This window comes from Triplophysa dalaica, chromosome 11 (genome assembly GCF_015846415.1).
Source record: "Triplophysa dalaica isolate WHDGS20190420 chromosome 11, ASM1584641v1, whole genome shotgun sequence".
NCBI lineage: Eukaryota > Metazoa > Chordata > Actinopteri > Cypriniformes > Nemacheilidae > Triplophysa > Triplophysa dalaica.
In genome coordinates this window covers 16,396,492-16,414,221 of record NC_079552.1, presented here as the reverse complement: position 1 = coordinate 16,414,221, position 17,730 = coordinate 16,396,492, and the positions used below count along the sequence as shown (strand labels likewise).

At 37.1% G+C, this 17,730-nt stretch overlaps 2 protein-coding genes across 4 annotated transcripts; both read right to left on the bottom strand.

Moving 5' to 3' along the window:
- Positions 1 to 105: 105 nt before the first annotated feature.
- On the bottom strand, positions 106 to 10,200 carry LOC130432040 (uncharacterized). 2 transcript variants are annotated; one of them, XM_056761266.1, is made up of 12 exons: positions 10,073 to 10,200; positions 9,372 to 9,494; positions 4,677 to 5,208; positions 4,488 to 4,581; positions 4,244 to 4,357; positions 3,320 to 3,420; positions 3,093 to 3,182; positions 2,779 to 2,893; positions 2,373 to 2,489; positions 2,121 to 2,273; positions 1,838 to 1,956; positions 106 to 1,729 (listed from the first exon to the last, which is right to left on the bottom strand). In XM_056761266.1, exons 2-12 carry the CDS (start codon positions 9,484 to 9,486, stop codon positions 1,564 to 1,566), a joined length of 1,716 nt encoding a protein of 571 aa, XP_056617244.1. In that variant the 5' UTR covers positions 9,487 to 9,494; positions 10,073 to 10,200; the 3' UTR covers positions 106 to 1,563. The 2 variants fall into 2 exon arrangements, with proteins under 2 accessions (XP_056617244.1, XP_056617245.1); XM_056761267.1 differs by having other exon boundaries at positions 4,677 to 5,190.
- Positions 10,201 to 11,438: 1,238 nt separating this feature from the next.
- On the bottom strand, positions 11,439 to 15,848 carry LOC130431974 (uncharacterized). Of its 2 annotated transcripts, none has more exons than XM_056761189.1 (11): positions 15,611 to 15,848; positions 13,851 to 14,355; positions 13,673 to 13,766; positions 13,243 to 13,356; positions 13,071 to 13,171; positions 12,876 to 12,974; positions 12,575 to 12,707; positions 12,295 to 12,405; positions 12,049 to 12,201; positions 11,774 to 11,892; positions 11,439 to 11,620 (listed from the first exon to the last, which is right to left on the bottom strand). In XM_056761189.1, exons 2-11 carry the CDS (start codon positions 14,195 to 14,197, stop codon positions 11,470 to 11,472), a joined length of 1,422 nt encoding a protein of 473 aa, XP_056617167.1. In that variant the 5' UTR covers positions 14,198 to 14,355; positions 15,611 to 15,848; the 3' UTR covers positions 11,439 to 11,469. The 2 variants fall into 2 exon arrangements, with proteins under 2 accessions (XP_056617167.1, XP_056617166.1); XM_056761188.1 differs by having other exon boundaries at positions 15,709 to 15,848.
- Positions 15,849 to 17,730: the final 1,882 nt, after the last annotated feature.

Sequence of the window (17,730 nt, the reverse complement as noted above, 5' to 3'; positions counted from 1 at the left end):
CAGATGACTGAGCAGGAGGTCAAAAAACTATTTAACTGTTTTCATCTTTTACAGGGTTGTTTGTAACTTATTTGTTTAATACATATTTGCACATCTGTAAACATACATTTTGTCTTTAATTTCTCTTTTTTGTTCATTCAGTTTGTTTATTGGTTTCTGTTATTATATGTTTTATGCACTAAATCTTTTACATTGTTTTAATTTAATCCTTAATATATGAATTTAGTGCTTAGTTTATTGTTGCTGTGTTTTTTGTATTGTGATTTACAGTATTTGTTGCTTTTAGTTTATTGTTTGACATTATTTGTTGCATAGTTTTCATTGTATTTTTATGTTTCTGTTTTTTTGTGTGACTTTGTCTTTGTTGCTTTTTTCTGTTGTCTAAATGTTAGTGTGATTGTTTTAGGCTCCTCTTTTGACATTGTATTTATTTTGCTGCATTTGAATAGAGTTTATTGTCAGCATCAATTAAGCTACTTGTCGGGCATTATGGCCCAGTTATTTGCTATCTGGGCAGTAGAGTAAATATAAAATAACATAGCCATTACTGTGAAATTACAGAACAGCAATAAAACAGAAAACTGTACTTAAACTTTACAATAACGGTACATCGCTCCCATTGCTTTACTGTGGAATTATAGCACAACGGTTAAATGAAAAACGGCTGCAAACCTGTAAAATTACAGTAAATGGCTCTAACCACTGCTTCCAGTACTTTACTGTACATTTAAGGTACATTTTTTACAGTGTAGTTTAAAATGAAAATTCTGTCATCATTTACCCTCTTGTCATTTAAAACTGATCAGACTTAATTTTTTTTCTGCAGAACATAAAAAATATATTTTGTAAACACCACACAGCCCTCCATTCACTTCGAATGTATGGACACAAAACCATCGAGTCAATGGGGGACTCTTAACAAAATTTTTCAAAATATATTCTTTTGTGTTCTGCAGAAAAATGAAATGACAAGAGAGAGAGAAAATGATGACAGAATTTCCATTTTGAAGATGATCTCCTTCAAAGCACATTATAGAAACTCACTTCTGAACAAACCTATGAAGATTTTTACTTATTTAAAAGCAGGTCCAAATCGTATGCAGATACGGTAAAATATTAATGTGTACATTATCACCTTTAAAAACATTTTTAAATCGTTACCAGTTTTCACGTAACAGAATTTAAATGACTCTAACCTATGTGACATGTACAGTGTGAGATCAATCCACGTTCTCTTAATGACTATTATTAATAAATAATTTAGCAAAATTTAAGAAACTAAGTTCGAGTTACAGTATGTGCATCACATTATCATTTAAGCAAAAATGAAAGTGAAACCCGTTCCATCCATTTATTCTAAACACCTGGGGAAACAGCCAGGACAGATGGCCTCTTAAAGCCAGCACACAACTTTTAAACATTGCAGAAACATAACAGTTGACTTTGCTGTAGGATACACTACAAAAAGGCAGTCTTGTTACACAATAGCAATCAAAAGACAAATTTATTGGAAGAACTGTAAAAGACACCAATGATTACGGGGACATTACACCAGGTCCTTTTTCACCAAACAAAGAAGGACGTTAAACTGCGACAACAAAGACACATTTGGAAATGGGGATGGTTGTCAGGATTTTGACATCCCAGCCGAGCCACGTCCAAAATCTCCCTCACTTGAAACCTTGATAACGTCCTCCTCCAGCGCAGCAGCCCGGGCAGATAGTGCTCACTAGAAAAGAAACATTCAGATTTTTCATAAACACAGTTCAGAATCTTTGAGATGTATTTCCAATATGTTTGAAATTCATGTGCTGACTAAGATTAAGGCTGGGTTTACCTCTCGTCTGGAAAATCTTGAAACAAAGAAGCACAGGTAAGCTTAAGTGTGTCTACATCACTGTAGAACAAAACTTCACTCATTCTCCCAAGAAGCTGGTTCTGTTCAACACTGCAATTCTGCAGGGAACACACAGTAAAAGAGAAATCCATCATTATGAACACTGAATATTGCCATGTAAATATTGCATTCTGAACATCATACTCATTATTGCATGCAGTTGAATTTGATCCGTATTTCTTACAAAGACTTAAAAACTTTAATGAACATTAAATATTTTCACCATTTTAGCGAACTTGTCTTCAAAATGTATAATGTGCTGTCTTATTTTTTCTTCCACTTTTCCCCATCTCCTCTCCAGCCATTTAAAATTGCTCTTCATGAGACAATCCAAATATACACGGGAAACAGAGTCATATGCCAAATTCACAATGATCTGTCAGAAATAAACAGATAGTAAGCAAAGAATGAGGTTACAATCTTTCTTCCAGGCTTTTATATGTTTTTATACAATATTTATGAATGCAGAACCCACTGTTTTTATTTCTTCTGCTGCTGCAATCCGAGAAAGAGATGCACATTGTTTTTGGATTTCCTCCATCGGTTTATAAATTTGCTCATTTCCATTTTTGAAAGAACTTTTAAAACTCACCTGAGAATGTTCATTTAGAGAAACTGTAATTATTGCAATGTTTTTGTTCATATTTAATCTGTTGTAAAGATGTATAGATATATGACAAAACCACATTATCGCTAATACAAAATCCTTTGCCAACAACAATGACAACAATTTGTCAGTAACATACATTAGGTCTTTATCAAATTGCGTTTTTTTGTTGAAGATCCTGATATGCTGGTATAGTCGCTATTAGAATTCTGTCTGTTTGGGATTCACCCCAACTTTCTTTCTTTCTCTTTATATGATAATAAAACTGACATACCTGAGCTAAGTCATAGATCATCTTTTGCACAATAGACAAAACTTGATCTTCCAGCATCTTTAAGACGGCAGGAGCTTCATTGTTGTCCACATTACAGATTTGGACAGCACAACAACTGCAGCCAAGTTAAAATAAGTGGTTTCATGATAAAACAAGCAGTAAAAATTTGACAAATGTTATGGTTGTCTAATATACAGGTCTACAGTTTTAATCAATAAATTGGTGTTTGGGAAAATTATTCCTCCAGGGCAACACTTGAATTGATGATATTGATTTAATTTACAAAGAAGAATATTTATAGAAAAAAAACTCACTTGAGTTTCATACAGGTGCTGATTATCCTACACAGATAAACAAAGTTTTTCTCAAATGACTTAAGGCGTTGTTTCTCTCCATCTGCATACCTAGAGAAACACATACTTTTTTACTGTACAGTATATTCATACTTATGTTTAATGTGTTTAATGTGTTTCTTAAATGGCATACGGAAACAAACATGTTTCTATATAAAATAGTACAATAGCGCATTTAAGAAACTTACTTCTGAGAAAAACTACGAAGCTCCTCAAGACACAGAATTTGAACAGAATTCTTCAAAGTCGGACAATATCTTTCAGATTTTTTAATAGCAGCACCCAGACACTGTAATGACAGAGAAACATAAATATTAGTGTGCACCATATCTGTCACATAAGGCCACTGCAGCTGAGGCATGTGAACGCACATGCAGTTTATCAAAGTAGACATATGCAAACAATATTTTATATTTGACTAAAGTGAACATCCCTTAATAAGTTATGTTTTCTCATATCTGCCAATTTCTTCTAAATCTGTCAAAAGTCAGCATATATTGCTTTGTGACTGTGAGGAAAGTGTATTTGCTCTAACACTGAGGGCATATTAAAGTTTTGAGCAACTTACATTGCATTATCCTTTACATTTATACTAAGGTATGTGCAATCCCCTAGGAACCTTGCGCTGTTAACGCAATGCTCTTACCACTGAGCTACAGGAAAGCGTTTAATTTGGTCATATACTTTTTACAAGTAAACATTTAAGAAAAACTACAGTCAAAATAAAGCAAAAATACAGAATCTCATCAAGTCATTAAAATATGTGTATAGCACTTACATAAGCCAAATATTCCACGTACATTTTTTAGGTATATATATTCTTATTATTACTACAGAACGATTTGTTCACACAAACATTGCTTCTTGTGCAATTTACAGACATGTTTATAAACATGTCAAAACACATATTGTATTTAAAACAATACGTAAGAATGCAGAAATATGTAAATATAATACTAAATAATAATAGATAAAATAAATAATGTTAAAAATTGTCCCCTTCCCCTTTACTGTCTTGAAAAAAGCCAACCAATAAATAATAAACATGACAAAAATCCAAACAAATGTATGAAAAAACTCTATTTTCAATCAGTATTAGAAGTAAGCACTACCTGAGTGACATCAAGGTGCAATCTGATGAACCATTCTTCATTCATTGACATCTCATTTTCTTCATGATTCTCCTCATTGCACAGAATGTTTTCTAAATACTTAGAAATGTCATCCTGTGGAAGTTTAAGAGGAACAAAGTTATACCCTTCCTAAATGTGTTTTTTTCACACACAGACATATTTAAACAGCCAGCATCTTTTGAATTCAGAAAAAGTTCATACAAGTTCCTACTTTAAATCTTACCTTCAGTACAGTCAGCAGTTTCTGCTTTGCTCTCTCAAACCATCCTGAGAAGAGCAGAGGGTCATGCACACTGAAAGCATCCTTATAGTCTGGACTAAAACATAAAGTGTGTTAACACTTCATATTGTGTGTGTTGATTATAATATGAAGTCTACAGAGACATGATTGATAATCATTTACATCCAGTACCTGAAGAAAACACGTTTTCCCCAATCCAAAAGGCAGAAGGTATCATTCTCAGAAAGATCTCTGTTTACGATTAGGTCTAGCTTGATAAACAGTTGACGACTGTAACTGTCGGTCAGGTATCTCAGCAGTCCAGCATCTTTCAAGACTGGTATTAATAGACGCACTTCACTACATATTATATTCTCAAATTCCAATAACTGCTCAGATGTCTGTTTTTCATCTTCAGGCAGGATGGGAAAGTGTCTCTCTACAGATTCATCTATTAACTGCTTAAACCGACACAGCCAGTCTTGAGAGTAGGTGCCTTCTTTCTTGTCTATTGTAACGCCATTCAGTTGACCCCATTTTTCTATCATTATAGCTGCCTTTTCACGGTCCTGGGGATTTGATGTTGGACTCAAACTGTTTTGGAGAAGACTCAGCACTTCTTCTCCACTCACTTGAAACTCTTGGTTGACTTGATCAGAATTCTCACCAGACTGACCGGGCGTTTCACTGTTAAATACCTGTTTCTCTGTTAAAGAGCAGATAACTATTAGTAGATAAATACATTTGTCACAATTAGAGCAAAGAAGTGCAGTGGTTAGGGATTTAATCATTCACACATGGAAAACACAAAACAGGAGAAAAAATACCCAGCGTGTAACAGGCCACCTAGCCAAAGCTGTGTAGTAACCCTCACCTCACAATCTCAAAAGGTGCTTTATCAACAGATGAGAGGATGTGGTGTGCACAGTAAAACTTTTCTGTAGTTTTGCAGCAGTTTTGCTGTAGTTTTAACTTAGTGTATAATTTACAGTTTTGTTTTAAACATAGACTTACCTAGTTCTTATATTTTCTTTCATAAAACAATGCCAAATATCTTTGGTCACTTTTCTTGTTTTGTAAACATATAATAATTTAAGAAGAGTGTAAAGGCGTGTCCTGTTGAATTCAATTGCGTGATTAAATGGGTATGTAAGTGCGTTTAACCACCGTGTGCAGCAGTCTAGTGCCACCCTCATCGACTCAAGACTCAAAACTCAAGAGAGTTAAGACAATCAACTCTACCTCCACCGAGCAAGGACACCGTCAAGCCACTTTAGTATTGCACTTTTATATAATTTTTTTCCACTTCTATTTATTCTCTTCTTGTCACTTGTTATGTCATGATTCCACTATCATGTCATGTTTATTCGTGTTATTTGAGTGGAGTCATGACATAACCTATGGTTTTATGTGGGAAAGACATAGTTCTTTCTCGTGTCTCGTCATTGTTCCCTACATCACGTTCCTCGTCAGCCTCTCCTCAGTGCTAATCCCCAGCACCTGTTTCTTGTTAACGATCCTTTGTCTGTTTCCCCTATAAAGAGTCCTCGTGTTCATTGTCCTGTGCGTGTTCATTGTAAGTTGTACCTGTACCTGTACCTGTACCTGTACCTGTACCTGTACCTGTACCTGTACCTGTACCTGTACCTGTACCTGTACCTGTACCTGTACCTGTACCTGTACCTGTACCTGTACCTGTACCTGTGTGCTGTCTGAGTTTATCCTGCCTGTAGCTGAGTCCTTGTTCCTTGCTCCTGGTCCCTGATTCCCTGTCTAGTAAGTGTTAGTTTAGTGTTTGTACCAAGTGTTTGTTTTATAGTTTAGTAAGTCAGTGTTTGTCGTTAAAGTTTATTATTTTTCCTGTCCTGTTTTCCCCCTTGTGGGTTTTGTTTTGCCTTGTTATAGTGTTTTTTGTTAACTAAATTCCCTGTTAACCCCTAACATCTCGTCCTGCCTGTCTCTGCCTTGCAATTGGGTTCAACCACTGAGAGTCATGACATGTTTTTCCTTATTCCCCGTTTTCACTGTGTTTTCAAATCGCCACTATCACTACAACTTTTAAATCACCGGGATCACATAGAAGGCCACGCTATGCTAATGCTAATAATCTGCACACTCTTTTAGCATTCAAAACTACCACTATTACATTTCCCACTGGTATATGGAACTGCCAATCTGCTGTAAAAAAGCAGATTTCATCACAGCTATTGCTAAACATTCTGGTCTTTCTCTTTTAGCACTTACTGAAACCTGGATCAAACCAGAGGACACTGCCACACCGGCTGTCCTCTCCAAAAACTACCCTTTCTCCCACAGCCCATCAACAAGATCTTATCTACACACACTACTGCTCCACTCATCTCTCACAGGTCACCCCACTGCACACGTCGGATCATTTCCTAATCACTCTTGATCTCAACATAACTCCCCCAGACACTACACATGCCTCCCCACTGGTCACATTCCGACGCAACCTACGTACGCTCTCTCCCTCCCACTTATCCTCTGTGGTCTCCGCCTCGCTCCCTCCCTCTGAACAGCTATCTCTCTCTTGGACACTCACACTGCCACTGACACTCTCTTACTCTTGCCTCCTGCATAGACAGCTTATGCCCCCTTACATCTAGGCCATCACGTGCATACCCTTCGCCCCCCTGGTTATCTGATGTTCTCCGCGAGCTTTGCACCACGCTCAGGTCTGCTGAGAGAAAGTGGCGCAAATCTAAAGAATCCACTTACCTCAGTTTCTATCAGTCTCTCCTCTCTTCTTTCTCTGCTGATGTCTCCTTTGCAAAGTCTCAATACAACCAAGCTAAAATCAACAACTCGCCTAACTCTCGTACTCTTTTTAAAACCTTCTCTGCTCTTCTTTGCCCGCCTTCCCCCTCAATTGCATCGGACTTAAAAGCTGATGAGTTGGCATCTTTCTTTGTAAAGAAAACTACCACTATCAGTAGTCAGTCCTCTGCGCCGCCGCCTCTTGATCACTCCCGAACCCCCGACACATGCTCGCTGCCCTCTTTCTTCCTCCTCCCTGAAGATGATGTTTCCAAGGTCATATCTTCGAACTACCCAATGATCTGCCCACTAGATCCCCTTCCCCACTCATCTCCTCCAGGCCATCTCTCCATCGTTTGTTCCCTCTCTGACCCACATTATCAACTCGTCTCATATCAACTCGGTACATTTCCCGGAGTCTTCAAAGAAGCCTGTATCACCCCACTACTGAAGAAACCCACTCTTAATCCTGCACTATTAGATAACTACAGACCGGTATCGCTTCTACCCTTCATTGCTAAACTCTTGAGCGTGTTGTATGTAACCAGCTCTACTCCTTGCTGGACAGCAACCAGTCAGGTTTTGAGAGCCGTCATTCCAATGAGACTGCGCTGCTGTCTGTCATTGAGACTGGCAAGAGCTGCTTCAAACTCATCTGTACTCTTCCTACTGGATCTATCTGCTACCTTTACCACCACATCAGCCTTACTCCCCGCCGTTTCCCTCCAACATGCCACAAGTCCGGTGGGCTGAAGGAGGAGGAAGAGGAGATGGAGGGACTCTTCCGCTGTGGTCCAGCTGGAAGTCCAGCCTACGGAGTCCAGTCCGGTCCAGCAGCCGGCGTCCAGCCCGGTCCAGCCACCGGCATCCAGCCCAGTCCAGCCAGCATCCAGCCGCCATCCAGAGTGACATGACATTGTTTGTCTTGACATGCCTTGCGCTCTCTCCTGTCTCATCTTGACCCCGCCCCCTTGTTTCCTCGTTAGCTACACATTAGTGCTTGATTCCCCAAACCTGCCACTTGTTAATTACCCTTTGTTAGTTCCCATATATAATGCCCTTGTGTCTGCTGTCCTTTGTTAATTCGCTTTTTGCTTTGTTTTCCTTGACCTGTGTGCTTTGTGTGCTACCACACCTTGTGGATTAACTACCCTTTTGTTAACCTTGCCTGGCGTATCAATGTTTCATGTATGGCTTGTTGTGTCATTGCTGTTGTTTCCTTTGCTTTTACCCCCTCTTGGAAAGTCGTTTGTCTCTGTTTATTAATATTGTTCAGTTCTGTTTTCCCCTTCATGGGTCCTTTGTTTCTGGTTATTGATGTTTTGAGTTTTTGCACATGTCCTGCACTTGGGTTCTCCATTTAGCATTGTTGTGCTAATGCCAGTAATGAGACCAGTCTCTTCTTGCTCGTTTTGAATCTCAAAAGTCAAAGTTTTTTTATTTTGATTATAGTAAAGCCACAATATGGAAGAATTTTGTTATGAAATATCCAAAAATCACTTGGACAGTGTGATATATTTCATGTAGTTGTGTACTTACAATATCCCGAATGTTTCCAAGAATGTGCAAATCCAGAGAAATTCCTATTTAAAACAAAATGGCCCATCCCTTGTATTTGTCTCATATCAGTGACATAATATCTGGTGCTCCGCAATACCAGTCTCGGTTAGAGATCTACGGCAACACGCAAATGCGGAAGTGGTTATACAGCATCTGTATAACCACCGTATGCAGCATACGTAGCATTACATTCCACATTTCTTGCTTACCTCATCCATGAACATGATGGGCGATCCCCATATGCCTCTGGATGTTAAAAGCGACATAAACTCCTACATAACGTAATTTAGCTTCGCTTTTTGTTGTTGTTTTGAAAGGGCGCCATCTAGCGTTACAAATCTACATATTGTGGCTTTAACTCGAATTGAAAACACTCCTAATAGGAAAATAGTATTAAGTAGTAACTAAATTTACAGTAAGTTACTGGCAAACCTGCTGAAAAACTGCAAAAGATTATTTTGTGCAGAATCAAGACAGGTGAGCACAGTTAAGGACTGAGCTCCAAACTACGAAAACTATAAAAAACCCTATAACAAGAGATTGTCTTACCATCTGTTGTTTTTAATACTGTGATTTTCTTTAACAGAGGTTCATCAGAAGCTTTATCCTTGGCCTGTTTTTTTTTTTTCTTAAAAAATTTAAACGTGAACTTCTTCGTTTCCATTTTTTAACCTGGACAAGAACAAAGAAAAAAGTTGCACTATACAATAATTTGGGATCATTAAAAATTGCTGCTCAAACAAGGGACATAAAAAAAGCAAAATTGCCAAATTACCAATTCTCAATAAGGATTTTAAGGGTTTTATTCAACATAGCATTGCTTGTGTTACATTATTTAACGCAGTGTGTGTCATTTTGCATGAAAACAAAGGAACAGCACGAGTTAAAAGTAACACAAAATGATTTGTCCCAGAAATAACACAACCGTTTTTTCAAATCCTTTTTTAGAGTGAGCAGATGTAAGACCACATTAGTGAAAATGCATATGCAAAGTAGGTCATCTTTTATATTTGACATTTGCAACTGTGTTTAAGATTACATGTAGAAGGTTGAGATTTGTCAGTAGTTATTACAAAGAATTAAACGAAGAAAATGTTTTAAATATCACAACATATAACCGTAAATATGGAAAATCTACTACTAAGATGCTGAAAAGATGAAATACTGGAACCTGCTAAAAATGCATGGCTTTACTTCAGAATTAAAAAATAATATCTTACAATCTGTGATCACTGCGTGATACTGTTTACCTGAGAATTATCTTCAGCCTGTTGTTTCCTCTTGTTCTTCTTTATTTAAGGCCTTGTTTAACAAAATGAGTTTAATATATGAAGATCTACTCAGTACTAGAATCTGAAAATAAGAATGCTGCTTGTTGATGCAAGTTGAAGGTGATGTTCTTCGTTGTCTATACAGGATATGATGGTCTTGTGGTTAAAAGTAATATGCATCCGACTAAAGTAAAAGCAACTACTGCTCAAGTTTGACAATACAGGTTTATAGAAAGCAAAACATGTTTATCAGTAACAAAAGTATGATAAGAGTTGTAGTTCATTTGATGCCATTTCATATTACAAACTGTATTATGTAAAATTCACCATAGTTCATCATTACTAGAGTTCATTTATTTTACAGTAGTTCATATTGTTGTATTAAAATAAAGGTTTTTGAGGCAGGACAAAGACAAACAAAGCAGACAAAGGTTGACTGTAAGTAGTGAATGTCTGTAAAAGAATGACTAAATGCACATTTTTTATTTTAATAAATTTAGCATCAGCTATTTAGACAAAAATAATGTGTTTTTTGTCCTCCTATCATAAGAGCTTCATTGCAGAGCTTAGTGGAATTGCTAAGCATGCATTGTGTGAAGGGGACTGCATTGCTGTGTTGCAGTGGGTGAACAATTAAGGTATTTCAATTCACTAAATGAGCTTGTGACTGTCTTTAACTGACATGTTTTCCTTTGAAACCATTGCCATGATTTATTTAATTGTTGGAAAAAGAAATGTGTATAAAAATATAAAAAGGTTGTTTCGATATAGAGCTACTGCACTTATATCTATTGCAAGCATTCCTGTAACTTGCTTTAGATTATATTAATTATTATGATTATGGATTAATCTTAAAAACAACGTGCTGCATTCCAGTGTTTCCTTACAATGTGAATAATGTAATAAAATCTCACTGTATATTTGGTAATCGTTTTCCTGTGCGAAATGTTGAATGGATTATGTAAACGTCTGTGAAAGAGGTCTGTGAACAGGATATGATGTTTTAGCAGGAAACTAACCTCCTTTCATAAGTTGCTGAAAGACTTTGAAAGACTCTTTGCGAGTTTAAGAATCTTTTGCAGAGCTTTAGCACATCACCAGAGGATACCATGGGACAAGTAACATCCTCTCTCAAGTTTGCTTAGATGAAAATAGTTATAAACAGTGTGTCATCTAAAAACTAAAAAGCTGCAGATGTAATAATAGCAATGAATACAACATTATTTATTACCGAATAAAGTATTACAGATCACAACATGTAAACACATCAGCAAAACTGAACATGTAAAAAGTTTTGTTAATACTCTTAATACTCTTGTTAATTCTTTATACATTTCTTTTCAAAATTTGTTGAAAATTCCCTGATAGTGTTTTTTTTAACCACTAAGACAACAGCAAATGCTTTTCAGGGGATGACTTCGCTTTGCATGAGCTGCATTCGGACATTGACCCACATCCAAAATCTCCTTTACTTGTTGCTTTGATAACGTCCTCTTCCAGCGCAGCAGCCCGGGCAAATAATGCTGACTAGAAAACATTGACAAGGGTTTTATTCTTATAAACATGTTTCAGAATACTCTCACAAAAGACCAAAATATAAGTATAGTTGCTACCATGTATTTATTGTATTGTAATACATTTGAATTTGTTGTGTGCTATGTATACAGATAGGTAGTTTACCTCTCTTCTGGAAAGTCTTTGAACAAAGTAGCACATGTAAGCTCCATTGCTGACTTGTCGCTGCAAAACAAAACTTCGCACATTCTATGAAGGAGCTGGTTCTGTTCAACGCTGCAATTCTGCAGGAAACAGACAATAAATGATGAATACATCATCATCCATAAATACTGCATGCTGGATTGTGGAATGATTTTCGCTATCAATTGTGTAACAGTCTCAAATTAAATTTTACCAATAAAAGCCTCTTCAAAGAAAATTATAAAAAATATTTTCACCAGTTGAGTGAATTTGTCGTGGAAATAGAGAACATCCTGATTTATTATTGTTTCAACATTTCCCCATCTCCTCTCCAGCTTTTTGGATTTGCTCTTCATCAGACAATCCAAATAAACACGGGAAACACAGTCGTATGTCAGATTCACAATGATCTGTCAGTAAAGAAGAGGATGCCGGAAATGAGAAGTTTGCTGTATACATTGTTTTATCATCTTTGTGGTTGCATTTAAGATTGTAGAACTCACTGTTTTGATCTCCTCTGCTGCTTCAGTCTGAGGTATAGATTTACAATGTGTTTGGATTTCCTCCATCAGATTACACTCTTCACCTTTTTCGAAATAACTTTTAAAACTCACCTGGAAGTGTACATTTACAGAGAGACTGTAATTATAGATTCTTATTATAAGTGATCAAAAGATATGGAATCTCAGGGATCGCTGCGTATTTGACTATTTTGGGAATTACCCCAACTGTCCTTTCGTTCACAAGATTATAAATACAACTGACGATGAAAGACTGACATACCTGTGCTTTATGTTTCATTATATTTTGCACAATTGATAGGACAAGATCTTCCAGTTTCTTTAACAGGCAGATGGTGTTTAAGTCATTTTCACTTTTGTTTTCCTCCAGTTTGTGGATTTGGGCAGCCAAACATCTACAGAAAAAAATAAGTGTAAATTAAAATAAGGTTTTCTGCGGAATACAGTCAATAAATTAAAGGGAAAGCTATTCAATTATGCAGAGCAACGCTTTTGAATTATGCATTACTTTTAACGTATAATCAAACGTTTAAAAGATAATCATTTTTAAGAATGAGAAATACCTTAGTTTTCCACAGTTACTGACTATCCGACACAGGTACACTAAATTTTTCTTCAGGGGCGGCAGATCATCCAGACGCCTTTTTTCTGCATGTGCGTAGCTATAAAACACACATTAGTTCATTACATTTTTCCTTTTCAGTGTCACTTTAAACATGTTTTGAGAGAAATAAAGGGAAGGATATATAGGAACTTACTTCTGGACGAACCTATGAAGCTCTTCAAGACAGAGAATCTGTACCTTATGCATCAAAGTCAAACTAAAGGTTTTGGCATTTTCAATAGTACCATGCAGACACTGTTAAGACAGAAACAATAGTGTAAAAACTGTTTTTACAACCTTATCAGTTTTCTTAGTGTAAGCACTACCTGAGTGACATCAAGGTGCACTCTGATGAACCATTCTTCGTCCATTGACAACTCATTATCTTCATGCTTCTCCTCATTGCACAGAATGTTTTGCAAAGCTCCAGCAATCTCTTTCTGTGGGACATACACGTGTTGCACTTTTTGAATTTTCTTTTCCAAAATGATACATATGGGTGAAACAATATAAGGATCCCACATATTATGACATAAAGGAAAAAAAACCTACTAGGATAGTTCAACCAAATTAAATTCTGTCATAAGTTGCCCCCCCCCATCCCGTATTCATGTATTTGTTCTGTTGAACACAAATAAATAAAAATGTTAGCAACTGACATTTCTGGGACATCATTGACTAGTAAAATCAATTTAAATGGTAGTCATTGGTGCCCCAGAACAGTTTTCTAGCTTTTTGGAGCTATCCTTTTAGTACCTTCATTACAGTCAGTAGTTTTTTCTTTGCTCTCTCAAACCATCCTGAGAACAGAAGAGGGTCAAGTACTCTGAAGACATCTTGTGAGTGTGGACTGAAAAATAAATAAGCAAATCATTCAACAGTTCATACTGGGTTCATGTTTGGTTCGAGTGGTTAGCAATAATCAGCAACCTACCTGAAGAAAACACGTTTTGCCCAGTGTAGAAGCCAGAAGACCACATTCACTGTAAGGTTTCTGTTTAAAAGCAGGTTTAACGTAATAAACAGCTGATCGATGTAACTTTGAATCAGATAGCCCAGCAGTCCCGCATCTTGCAGTACTGGTGTTAATCGACACACCTCACTAAACATCATATTCTCAATGCTCTTCAGAAATTCAGACGTTTGTGTTTCATCAGGAAGGATGGAAAAGTGTTTCTCTACAGACTCGTCTATTAACTGCAGGAAATCACACAGCCAGTCTTGAGGATATCTGCCCTGGTCAATGGTAACGCCATTTATTTGACCCCATCTATTCACCATCACAGCTGCCTTTTCAACGTCCTGGGCATTTGAGTTTGTGCTCAAAGTCTTTCTGAGAAGACTGAGCACTTCTACTCTCACTTCAGACTCTGTAGGGATTAGATCAGGATGCACCCCAGACCGATGTGTTCTTTCCCTGTTAAATAAATGTTCTCCTGCTGAAAGCAGATAAATGAATATGTGCATAAATAAATAAAAAACTCAGATGTGACATCATTCCATGATGTAATGTCCTTTTATACATCCAGATTCATAACATACTGTACAGCAGGGGTAGGCAACCTAAGGCACGGCTGCCACTATTGGCACGCCGAGGGAAAATCAATGGCACGCCAAGCACATTTAGATAATTGTGTATTTAATACAAAACTAGTGTTTGTGAAGTTTAAAAAGATATTGAACGTCTGGTTGTATTCCCCTGAGAAATTGCCCCTTAATCTGTTATCGCACTCAACATCTTTTAGATAAAGTTGTGTGTGCTTTAGAGGTCACGTGTCATCGATGATTGTGTAGTTTGCGCTCACCGTAGTGCTGAACTTCAGAGGAGGTTAACAAATGGCTACTATGTAAGAGAAGGCAAACACTGACGTTCGATCATTTCAGCCCTCTTGGAGAGAAGAATTTGGTTTTGTTTATCAAAAAGGTTGTGCAGTATGCAGCAGTGAACAATCAGGGATTTTGCATTTTTACATGCTGGGCATCATTGGCAGGAATATTTTGCTGTCTCAAAATAGTTGCTTTGGCTTTGCTGGCGGTTTTCGGATAGACATACCTCTTCAAGTAAATATTTTCATACATATTTCCGTCTTGCAATCGCTTGACTGTTGATCATTCCGAAGCATGCGGGAAACCCAAGGTGACGCTCTACACTCCCAAGATAACAGAGCTAAGCAGAGGAAAACAGGACCAGGACTAACTGGTATTTATAAGAACTGTTAATCTGTTTAATCTTGCATTAGCCTACACTGGGCCATGTTGGTATTCATTGTCTTAACACTTAAAAAGGAGCAAAATGTTTTGGACAAACAGTTTCATTTTTTTAAGAAATCTGTGCAATTTTGTTTTATTGAAAAATAAAGATGATAGTCTATTCAAAAATGTTCTTTTTATGTTTTGTGTTTTATAGCCATATAGTATAAGTATACGAACAGTGTCAATCTAAAAATATATATATTGTGGTACAATAACATGTTATACTAAACGTTGGTGTTAAAATGGCGCAGTGGTTGCCATGAAAAAAATAAATGGCACAGCACTTCAAAAAGGCTGCCGACCCCTGTTGTACAGTGAGGCTGGGAAAACTTTTTAACATTGACATTGACATTCTTAGAAATCCGTTTCTGTTAACACTTTACATTTTCCATTAGATTTCAAATCTCAGTAGACGTCACAAAAATTTCTAAAAAATTTTACCTTACATATATATATATTACACGAAGGAGATCCCTCAGAAAGCTTTAGGAAAATTTTCGACCTTTTCTAAAACTGCAGAAAAATAATAAGCATCTTACCATCTGTGGCCCCACTGTGCTGTGCCATCATGTTGTTCAACAGAGGTTTCTGACCATCTTTATCCCTGCAAAGTTTTTTTAGTCTGTGCCTGCTTAACCCGAGCCTTTTCCCAAATGCCATGTTTGTGGAATATACAGAATGTCACTGCTCCACAATTGCACCACTATAAATAGTGAGATTGCCCCACCCAAACCATGCAGGTATTGAATGGGATTTCCCTATTCATAATTGCAGCAACCAATGGGATCTCAGATTCTGTTTGCTTGTTTGGTACTTTCCTCTGTGATGCTGGTTGGTTTCCCTGTGATCAGACATTTGAAGCTGAGCTGAGGTAACACTGTGTATATGATATTACATCATTTTCTCGAAAATGAAAGTGAAATCTTTCCTGTAGCTCAGTGGTTGGAGCATGGTGCTGCTAGCAATGACAAAAACCTGCGTTCAATCCCAGGGATTGCACGCATTTAGAAACGTATGTATAGTATAATGCAATTTAAATTGCTTATATTAATTAAATCCATCTATCGGTTGAAGCTAGAGAGATGGGCCACTTTGACTAACACCCATTTGACTGCACCGTTCTAAAAACCATCAGACACAAACTTTCAATCTTAATCGGTTTAAATCAGACTGTTTTAATGCACATTAAACGTGTACAGATAATTGGAGCGTGTGTTGAATGCGCATTTGTGTGCAATATCGCCCCCTAACGTCTAAAGACTTACCTTTACTATGTAAGGACTTGATAGTTCTTGAGGTGTTCTACACACACCTCAAGAACAGCGACACAAACACTCCATCACAAAGCCTTAAGCCATCAAGAGCTGAGCCCAGAGAGAAACCCCTTCATCCAACTGATCTCACAACTAACTCTACAACCCCAAACATGCCCAAGTCAACCCCAAACCCCAGCCAGACTAAACCAAATGATCAAAAGACAAAAAGAGAAATATCTCCAACACTGGACAGAAGCAACAGCTCAGCAAAGTAAACTGGAATGCTATCTGTCACTAAAAAGAGAATATAAAGTGTCAGAATACCTCACAAGCGTATCAGACCCTAAACTAAGAAAAGTGTTGAGCATGTACAGACTCAGTGATCACCAGCTCACTGTAGAGACGGGCAGACACAGACACACATGGACACGGAGAGAAGAGCGACTGTGTCCACACTGCACACACAATCAAGTGGAAACAGAGCTGCACTTTCTCCTCTCCTGTCCCAACTACACACACATCAGAGAAACATTCTTCCCCCAGTTTACAAACTTACACAAAGACTTTGACCAGTTTCAACAAAAGGACAAGATCTCATACATACTGGGAGAAAAGTCAAGAAGCTCAAACCTGGCTGCAAGATATGTCAAGTCCTGCCACGACCAAAGAACAAGCAGCACAACACAACACAACACTGACAGGACAACACACACAAACTGACACTGTCACCCTCATTGAGAACTTTAATTAAAACTCTTTTTCTGTTTATATTGAGATGTATATATATATAGATTTTTACTTATAGACTTTTAATTTTATTCTATCTTATTTTTGATCTTAATCTGTATTTCTGCATGTTTATATTTAATCTTGTGCTTTGGCAATGTAAATTTTCTTTTATCATGCCAATAAAGCTCCTTTGAATCTTGAATCTTGAATCTTCAAGTCATACGTCATTTTCAAAGTACATCCTAACTAACTCATACTCACATCCATCCTAAATTAATTTTGGAATAATTCCATCACTGCCTATTCCATTATCTGCCTAATTAGATCTTTCTTCCGTAAAACCCTCAGGAGGACATTCAATTTTGTCTTTATGTGACATTTATAGTTATTTATGATGTGAATGATATAGAGGATTCTCTATTCTCTTATGCAAGTAAGGAATCAAACCAGTTAGTTTACATGAAACATTATCCTTCATTGCCCATTGTGAGTTGCACGTGAGCAACGTAGAAAATATTACTAAACGGAACCGTAATGATTGACGTCAAAGGAAGCAAGTCAGCACTGCTACATAAA